Source organism: Lycium ferocissimum, unplaced genomic scaffold, assembly GCF_029784015.1.
Source record: "Lycium ferocissimum isolate CSIRO_LF1 unplaced genomic scaffold, AGI_CSIRO_Lferr_CH_V1 ctg4890, whole genome shotgun sequence".
Taxonomy (NCBI): domain Eukaryota; kingdom Viridiplantae; phylum Streptophyta; class Magnoliopsida; order Solanales; family Solanaceae; genus Lycium; species Lycium ferocissimum.
The window spans coordinates 20,482-30,780 of record NW_026725803.1 but is presented as its reverse complement, the minus strand read 5'-3'; the positions used below and the strand labels follow the sequence as shown (position 1 = coordinate 30,780).

General features: G+C 39.5%; 1 protein-coding gene across 1 annotated transcript; it reads left to right on the top strand.

Moving 5' to 3' along the window:
* The first annotated feature begins 582 nt into the window (after positions 1-582).
* On the top strand, positions 583-9,219 carry LOC132044573 (uncharacterized). Its single transcript, XM_059435068.1, has 9 exons — positions 583-741; positions 789-1,533; positions 1,577-1,698; positions 6,634-6,689; positions 6,949-7,147; positions 7,468-7,579; positions 7,986-8,308; positions 8,692-8,829; positions 8,911-9,219. Exons 1-9 carry the CDS (start codon positions 583-585, stop codon positions 9,217-9,219), a joined length of 2,163 nt encoding a protein of 720 aa, XP_059291051.1.
* Positions 9,220-10,299: the final 1,080 nt, after the last annotated feature.

Sequence of the window (10,299 nt, the reverse complement as noted above, 5' to 3'; positions counted from 1 at the left end):
TTTGGAGATAAAACTAAGTTGTGTGGTAAGGAGTGAGAGTTCAATACCAGTGACGTGAGGCTTTGCTACTAACATCATTTGCTAGTTTTGCGGGTTATAATGCCTAATCAAGGAGATGTACTCAAGAAGTGGAGGAACAATCATACATGGCGAGTTCATTAAACATGATCATTAGTTAATCGACAACATTGGCCGCGAATGTGGGAGGGTTGATGGGAAGGATATAAAGTTTAGAGACGAAGGTGATGCAAGTTGAGACCTCAAGTAGAGTGGGCACTCCCCATTCTCTAGTTGAAGCAGATTTGGGTAAGAACACGGAAACTACCCCGACTCTTACACTTGGGAAAGCACACGCCTTGTTCTATCCCCGTACTACCTCTTCACCTACCCAAAAAGATCCACAACAGCTACCATTCACCTTCCAAAACACCAATCGATAAACCTATCCCCAAGTGTCCTAAACAACCCAAAAGGAGCGAACACCACAAAGAACCCCACAAAATATTCCACAAGCACCTCCACAAAACTAACCACAAAATCCCTTCCAAAACCAATACCAAAACCCATTAAATAAAGTGGAGTATGAAGAGATGCCACAAGAAAGGTGATGGGATGAAATGCAACAAGGACGAAGACATGGAGAGATGGCTAATCGAGGTAGAGGAAAGCAAGCTGGCTTTGCAAGGTTTTAAGGCCACAAGGCTAGATTCCAAGGTCATGATGACCAAGGGAGATGGCAAGGTCATGAGGCTCGTGGGGATAATGAAAGAAACTTGAATACCATCAAGGTAACACTTCCCAAGTTCAATGGGAGTAGTGATCCGGAAGAGTTCCTTGAATGGAAGTTGCAAAGTGAGAGGATATTCCTCACCAACAATGTGTTGGAGGATTTGAAAGCAAGGTATGACCTCACCCAATTTGAGGGATATGCATCGAATTGGTGGGAATCCAAGAAACAAAAAAGGGCTCAACAATATATATCTAATCTTCCTACATGGAATGAATTGATTGAGCTCATGAAAATGAGGTATTTGACTTCTACATACTATCAAAAAGTCCTTAAGAAGGTGTATATGTTGAAACAAGGCTCCAAGAGTGTTGAAGAGTGCTTTGATGACTTTAAAAATGTGAGGATGAAGCCCAAAATAGAAGAGCACTTGAACTGTACTCTTATAATATTTGTGGCTAACTTGAATCAGGAAATCTCCAAACCCATAAGGCTAAAAACTTATAGGAGTCTAGAAGAAGCTTTTCATGATGCTTCCAAGGTTGAAGCGGATTTGAAAGAAGAGAGGGCGTACAAGGAAAAGAATGCTACAACTTCAACATGGAGTAAAAGTAAAGAGAAATGGAAGACTTCCAACTCAAGACCACAACTCAAATGCCTCAAGCCAAGTTTGACTACAAGGCCAAAAGAGATGATAAAGCCAAAGGAGGTAACAATGCTAAACCTAACTACCCTCATCCATCCACCATTTAATGTTTCAAATGACAAGGTAGATGACATATTTCAAGTGAATGTCCCAATAGAAGGTCAATTGTGGTCTTACGTGATGGGTATGAACTGATGAAGAAGATGAGGGCGGGGTTGGTAGAGATGATGAGGAGGAAAAAAGTGAGCATGAGGGAGAATCCGAAAGTGATGTTGAAAAGAGGATGGAGGAGAGGTTGAACTTTGCCATTGTTGCTAGGAGAGCTGTAACGACCCACTAGGTCGTTATGGGGGCTTTGGCCATTTTACACTTGTTAGTGCCTTCCTGAGAATAGAAATGAGCTTAATGAGAACTCAAAGAGTTAGAAGTCTAAAAACTGAAACTTCATTTTTTTGTTGTTGCGCATTGTTTGAAGCTTGTTTTATGTTCATTTGGGGGGTGACTTGGTAAATTGGACCTCTGTTGGGAATTCTGAGGCCACGGGTGAGTCCGTAGCGTGTTTTTATGTATATGTGTATGTTTGGTTTGCATCTGTAGGGCCTCGGATTGGGGTTGGGATTTTAGGTGAAAAACCAGAGCTCACTAGTCTATATGGACCACTACAGCGGTGGTATTACCGTTGTAGCGAGTCCGCCGGCTTGGTGTTTTTAGATTTAATGAGGTCTGCTATAGAAGGTCAATTCCCGCTATAGCAAGGCCGCTATAGCTGAACATTGATCGCTGCAATGGTCAACGGGAGGCAGAAACTGTGTTTTGTATTCCATGTTTCGAACCCATTCCCCACATAACACCAAAAACAGTTTCCAAGAAATATTAAGGCAAATTTTATAAGGCTTGGGCACCACTCTTCATCAAGGTAAGTCTCAACCTTTATGTTCATTCATTCCATAATCATCTTAAGTCCCTACATCATCTAAGGTTCTTTAATGGTGAATTGAAAGGTTAGAACCCTAGAATTTATGAAACCCTTGAATAATGAATGAGTTGTTGATTTTTTTGTTGTTTAATCATCTAGGAGTATAGATTATCACTTCCTAGAATGAGAATTTGATTATTAATGGTGGAAATTATTGATTGAAACTTAGGGTCCCAATAAAAACGGAAGCTTTAGCCTAAAAAACTAACTGAAAGGGATTGAATTGACTAGAAAACCCATGAAATAATATAACATGATTGTTGGGATTGATTTTAGGATGAAATCATACCTAATGATAGTTCACTCATTGAGAAAGGGTAGAAGTAGGGGGGTTTTCTTCCCCGAATTGTTGTTGTTGCGTAGATGATTCCTTACTCACTTAGCGTTCTGATTTCTAGACTTTGAATGTTCTGAAGCTTTGCGAAAGGGGAGAACTGTTGCAGAATAATTGCATTGTTCCAGTTTGGCTTTGAGGTAGGTTACGGTTTACTTGAATTAAACTTTGGTTAGTTGATTGTATATGTAATAAAGTTGATAGGAGAAAGTATGACTTGGTTGGTATGAATTCTGATTACGTGGGCTTGTTGCCATTTCTTCACATAGTGAAACTTGAGACGAAATTGTTGTGTTTTGAAAAGGAAGGAGTCAATATATATACTTTTCTTATTGATTGAGATGGTTGAATATTCATGTTGTGTTAAGTGAATTTATCTGAGTCTTGTTATGACTTGTGGCATGGTGCCTTGTATTTCATTGACATTGATATTATTGATTGATCATGTTCCATATTGACTTTTGGACTGAAAATGCGTTGAGATTCATATTATATATATATATATATATTTGACAAGGGGTGAGGATGTGGCCTAGTTATGGGCTCGTGATCCGAGGTCAGTTCTGAAGCGAGTGGTACATGGATACCATGGGTCCCCTACAGGTCATGACTATTTGGGGAAAATAATACCATTTAGCATGTGTGTACATGGTTGAAATGCTATCATTGTTGCATTGCATTTCATCGGACTTATATTATTCCTGTTGATGGTTGTGGCTGGACTTATCTTATTCCTGTGTTGGCTGATTTCTGTTAATGACATTTGTTACACCTCGGAAAAATTTTTCGTTGATGCACAGTGTGTAGGCTAATGAGGAGCATGAAGCATAAGATGTTTCGATAAGTAAATAATGACTTTTGATGACCTTAAGTAAGATTTTAAAGGCATCCGATGTTAGACGAGAAAGTAAGAAGAAGGCAATGTATGCGATAAGTATCGAAAAGGATTTACAATTAACAAGTTGATGATGACTTAATGATGTGTTGGGGAAGAGTTATAACATCCCTTAGATTGCTAATGAAGTGATAAACAAGTGCTAAGAAGGTTTCATAAGGATTGGAGATCAAACGAGACGACGGGATCGAACTTGGTGAAGCAAAGGAGTTTCACGGCCAAGTTCCACGGCCAACATCATGATCCACGGACCGTGGATGTGTCCGTGGAACAGCCAGCAGAGAAGATGGCTGGCTGGTCATGAACCACGACCAGTTCCACGGCCAGCACTTGGTTCCACGGACCGTGGAACAGTCCATGGAACTCCCGACGGGCTGAAATGTTCCAAGTTTATAAATGTATTCCCACTTCATTTATTTCATTCCATACACCTCTCCATCTCTCTCAAAGCCTCTAGAACCTTCCATACACTTCAACCACACGAATTCAAGGAAAAATTGTGATCAATTTCATCAAACCAACAAGAATCAAGTGTATGAAACCTCACTAAAGTCATCTAAACCAAGAAATTCAAGAAAGGGTGAAATAGGGTTTTGGTGAAAAGGGTGTATCATCATCCAAAGCTTGTTCTTCCATCATCTAAGGTATGTTTTATGGTATTTTCATGATGTTAAAAGTATTATAAAGTTGAGACACTTGAGTGGTACAAAAATACATGAAATGGGTCATAAATGTAGCAATAGTGTTGTTGATGAATAGAAGTTTGGGTTGAGATGTGAATATTGATATGTTGAGATTATGAATACGTTATAAATGAAATTTAGAAGATGGAATGAGTATTGTATATGAAAGAATACGATAGTGAACTTTGGTCATGAATATGAAGGATTTGGAGTGAAATTTCTAATTATGGATAATGCGAATGGATGATGCTTATTGTTTATGATATTGTGATCGTTGTTATGAATGTTGAGGGTTGATATGGAATATGGCGGAAAGTAGTAGAAACAAAGAAAATGCTGCCTAATTTTCTATAGCTTTAGCAAGTACGCTCTTATGATTGTCTAGCTAATGTTGATATGAATCCTATTGAATGTATTAACGAGTGCATTAAAAGAGGACGAGCAAGAAATCGAGTAGTTAAATGACAAAGGTATGTAAAGCTCAACCTTTCTTTCTAAGGCATGACTCTATGGTATGAATCCTCCTATCTTTCAATAATTTCTCTATATATATGTATGTATCGGAAATGATGAGTCTACGTTATAAAGAGCTCGCATGAAATGAAGTAATAAGTATGTTATGAATATGATGATGAGTTGGGTCTAGAGATCCTAAAAATTTATGATACAAGATTTCTACAAAGCTAATGACCTTCATACGATGCCTCGCTATTATTCATTGTTGATAGACCCATCTTACGATGTCAGTCCCTTTCCCTTCAAGGCATGACCTTCCTCCATCTCTATGAATCTCCCAAATTCCGAAGAACTAAGAGCCTACGTTCATAAATAGCCATACGAGAGAAAGATAAGAGATATGTTGTGAGCACACTAGTAATGATGATGAGTCTATGACTATAGGGAGCTACACATGTATAAGATAAAGAAGAGAGATAAGGCACGGGCACGATAATCGACGATGATGAGTTAAATCAAAAGGGTCCTAGAGTGAGAAATGACGCCCACGAAGTCAACGATTCTAAGTACGGTTCCATTGATGCTTCTTCTTATGTACGCTCACCTTAAAATGTTAGTCCCTTCAAGGTGAGACACGATGATCTGATTACTCCATAATGTGGTCGGGGTTCCACGACCTTACGTCACCCCGACATGACTATAGATGCCTATGAGTCCCAATATATGTTGTGATGATATGTGTATGTATACATGTGTGTAATGATACTAAATTAGGATAGAGCCATGATATGTATGATGATGTTAGCCTACAATGTACCTATGAAATGTATGGTAATGATAAGCATATGTTATGTATGATGACAAATGTATGATATATATATGATGATGAGTGTATGATGATATGATTCCACCGCGCCTAATTGGCCGGGCACGATCAACACTAGTGGGCTGCGTGCGACTACACCGCGCCGAGAGAAGGCCGGACATGACCACCACTAGTGGGCTGCATATGATGGGTACCCAGACGCGGACTAACGATGATGATGTATGATATGCCGATGTATGTATGATGTAATAATGTTTGTATGATATGATGATGCAAGTATGATATGACGATGTCTGTATGATGTGATAATGTATGTACAACATGATGAGGTATGTATGATAAGACGAGGTATACGCTATGGTAGCTTATATGATATGCTATATGTAATATATGGGTAAAATGTATCCAGTCGAAGGTTGTGTCCTCATCTTGTGCCATTATGCCTTCCCTAATATATTCATTTCATTTATGCCTTACATACTCAGTATAATATTCGTACTGACGTCCTTTTCTTTGGAAGCTGTGTTCATGCCCACTGGTAGACAGAGAGACGCTGCGCAGATCCGCAGGAGCTATCGACGGATTACGGGAGCCCTCCTTTATTCGGAGGTGCTATTTTGAGACATTATTTTGTGTACATATATTTTGGGCATGACGGGGTCCCCGTCCCGTCCATATGTTCGGTGTTCTAGTAGAGGCTCGTAGATACGTATGCGTGGGTAGTATGGTCTCACGCGTCCGCATGTATATGCATGTATATATATTATTTTGATCGCCGAAGGGCTTACGTTTATATAAGTAAATATGTTTCAAATGATGATAGTTTTCTATAATTATGGACATATATTATGGATGAGAGCAGATAAGTCACATAATGAGTGGTGTTCGGTGGTTAGCCCCGGATGCCCGTCATGGCCCGTAGTCGGGTCGTGACAACATTATTTGGTTATGTGCTGTTGTGCCTATCTTATTGATTTTATTAAGTATGCATGATACTAATCTTAGTCGGCCTATGATATCTCCAAGTACATAGTGGTTGTACTGATACTATCTTGCTGCACTTTTTATTTGAGTGCAAATTGTGTGCCAGAGACATCTTCCAGACCTCATATCTAGTGTGAGGACAGTTCCTGATCAGATCCGAGGGTGAGCTCCTATCCATCCCATGCCGCCTGAAGATCTTTCCTTATTTGGATATCTACTTTCATTCCAGACATTTATGATTATTTTAGACATTTATTTCATTCATTAGACAACTTATATTTTAGAGTTCTTGTACGATGGCTTTAGGATCTTTGGGGTTGTAATAGTTAGGACTTCCGCAGTTATTTTATTTATGGCAATGATTTAGACCTATTCATGATTTATTTCTGATCATTAGTTCATAATGGTTCAAGTGATTAAGAAAATGGGTTAAGGGGATAGTTCGCCCACTAGGGGATTTTGTGTGGTTGCCAGTCACAGCTACTTGGATCATGACAAGAGCAATGGGAGAATTAGCTAGAGAAGAGAGTGATCAAAGGGAGAATCTATTTCGTGCTAGATGCAAGATAGTGGAGAAGTTATGTTCGTTGATTATTGATGGTGGGAGTTTTACAAATGCGGTGAGCTAATTCTTGGTTGAAAGTATGAAATTCCCCACATGAAAACATACTAGTCCCTACAAATTCCAATGGTTCAATGAGTGTGGTGAAATGAGGTTAACGAAGAAAGCCATTATTGAGCTTAGCATTGGTAGGTATCAAGATGAGATCTTATGTGATGTGGTACCAATACAAGCGTGTCACCTTTTGTTTGGAAGGCCTTGGCTACTTGATAGGGATGCTCAACATAGTGGAAGGACCAACAAGTACTCATTTGTATTTGAAGGTCGAAAGTACACTCTTGCACCATTAACACCCTCTCAAGTGAGTGAGGATTATAGAATCATGAAGGAATTCGAGAGAGGGTCCAAAGGGAGAAAATGGTGAAGCGTGACAAGGAGACATTGGTGGCTAGTGGTGGAGAAGGGTCATCTCAAGATGGACCCAAGAGATGTATGTTGGCAAGGCTAAGCAAGTGTTTGAAAAGTATTGATAAGAGGCACTTCATGGTGTGCCTTGTTAACAAAGATCTTCTCTTACATGCTAACCAAGATACTAGCACTTTGCCTAGTATCGTGTCTTCTCTTTTGCAGGAATATGATGAATTGTTCCCGAATGCCCAAGGGATTGCCTCCATTGAGAGGAATCAAACATTAAATTTATTTTGTGCCCGGATCTCAAATTCCAAACAAGCCCGCTTATAGAAGCAATCCGGAGCAAACTAAGGAGTTTCAAAGGCAAGTGGAAGAACTCCTTGAGAAAATCCTTGTCAAGGAAAGCCTTAGTCCATGTGCCGTGCCGGTGGTTCTAGTTCCAAAGAAAGATGTCACTTGAAGGATGTGCATTGATTATTGAGCAGTCAACAAAATCACGGTAAAGTATCGCCACCCCATTCCTAGGCTTAATGATATGTTAGATGAGCTTTGTGGCTCAATTGTGTTTTATAAAGTTGATCTTAGAAGTGGCTATCACAAAATTCGCTTGAATCCTGGTGATGAGTGGAAAATGACCTTCAATACCAAGTTTGGTCTATATGAGTGGTTTGTTATGCCATTTGGCCTAACCAATGCACCTAGCACTTTTATGCGCTTAATGAACCATGTTTTGAAACCCTTTATCAATAAGTTTGTTGTCGTCTACTTTGATGATATTCTTAAGAATAGCAAATCAATGGAAGAACATGTGAGCTATTTGAGGCAAGTCTTTGATGTTTGTTGCGTGAAAGATTGTTTGCTAATCTCAAGAAATATGCTTCTGGGGTTGATAAAGTGGTCCTCTTGGGTTTTGTTGTGAGTGCAAATAGTGTGGAAGTTGATGAATAAAAGGTAAAGTCTATTAGAACTTGGCCAACTCCTAAAAATGCAACCGATGTGAGGAGTTTTCATGGGTTGGCAAGTTTCTGTAGGCATTATGTAAAAGGGTTTAGTACTATTGCCTCTCCCTTAACCGAATTGATCAAAAAAGATTTTCCTTTTGTTTGGGGAGATGAGCAAGAGAAGTCTTTTCAAGAGTGGAAATCAATGTTGAGTTCGTCACCATTTTTGTAATTGCCCAATTTTGAGAAGATGTTTGAGGTTGAGTGTGATGGTATAGGTAGGGTATTGATGCAAGAAGGCAAGCCGTTGGTTAACTTTAGTGAAAAGCTAAAAGGGGCTTCATTCAATTACTCTACTTATAACAAGGAGTTGTATGCACTTATGAGGGTATTGACTCATTAACAACATTACTTGTGGCACAAAGAATTTGTGGTTCGTTCGGATCATGAATCCTTGAAGCATTTGAAGAGCCAATCCAAACTTAACAAGAGACATGCAAAATGGGTGGAACTTATTGAAGCTTTCCCTTATTTGATCCATTACAAGAAGGGTAAAGAAAATGTGGTGGCGGATGTGTTGTCTAAGAGGTATATCTTGATAAATTCTATGACTTCTAGAATGGTGGGATTTGAAAGCCTTAAGGAGTTCTATTCTCATGACCTCGATTTCATAGAGATTTGTGAGGATTTGACTCAAGGGAAGAGGGTTCACCGGTTCCAACTTGTTGATGGGTTCTTGTTCAAGGATGGCAAGATGTGTGTTCCTATGAGCTCATAGAGAGAGTTATTTGTAAAAGAAGCCCATAGTGGAGGTATTATGGGACACTTTGGAGTGGCCAAGGCACTTGAAATTCTATATGAACAATTCTATTGACCCAAGATTAGGCATGATGTGGAAAAGCTTTATGGACAATGCTTATAGTGAAAACAAGAAAAATCAAGGACTCGGCCTCAAGGTATGTATACTCCCCTTCCCACTCCTATTGGTCCTTGGATTAATATTTCTGTGGATTTTATTTTGGGTCTTCCAAGAACCAAAAGGGGTCATGATAGTATTTTTGTTGTGGTAGATAGGTTCTCAAAAATGTCTCATTTTCTACCATGCCATAAATGTGATAATGCATCTCATGTAGTATCTTTGTTTGTGAATCATGTGCTGGGGTACCTCACACTATTGTTAGTGATAGGGACTCCAAGTTTCTTAATCTTTTTTGGAAGAGTCTTTGGGGTACACTTGGTACCAAGCTCATGTTCTATACTTCTTGCCGCCCTCAAACGGATGGTCAAACCGAAGTAGTGAATAAGACTCTTAAGAGCATGCTTAGGTGTATTATTAGAGGAAAACCCACTTCTTGGGTGGACCGTTTGCCTTTGATCGAGTTTGCTTATATTCGGTCCCTTCATTCCTCTATTGGTATGACCTCATTTGAAGTGTGTTGTGGTTTTAACCCCCTGATTCTCTTAACCTTAACCCCTTTGTCTAGTGATGTTGTTGTGAGTTTAGATGCAAAGCAAAGGGCGGCCGAAATGGTGAACATCCATGCCAAGGTAAAGAAAAACATTGACAAGATCAACACCAAGGTGGAAAAAAAACAAAACCATGGAAGGAAAAAAATGGACTTCCAACCCGATAATTGGGTTTGGGTTCATGTCACGACCCAACCGGAGGGCCATGATGGGTACCCGGTGCTAACCCACCCGTGCGCCTCTTAACGTACATTCACATTTACATCTAGGTGAGCGACATAGCTTAATCATAATTTCTAACTATCATTCATGCTAATCTCATTGGGCAATAATACATTTATATCACCATCAACAACTATGCCCATATCAATGTACATAAGCCGATAAGGCT

What these genes read in the sequence shown, in the direction of transcription:
- LOC132044573 (XM_059435068.1), top strand. Translation starts at nt 583, where the DNA reads ATGAAGAGATGCCACAAGAAAGGTGATGGGATGAAATGCAACAAGGAC. An exon ending in TGACCAAGGGAGATGGCAAG is followed by an intron (nt 742 to 788) that starts GTCATGAGGCTC and finishes AATACCATCAAG; the next exon opens with GTAACACTTCCCAAGTTCAA. An exon ending in GTGGGAGTTTTACAAATGCG is followed by an intron (nt 7,148 to 7,467) that starts GTGAGCTAATTC and finishes TGAGGATTATAG; the next exon opens with AATCATGAAGGAATTCGAGA.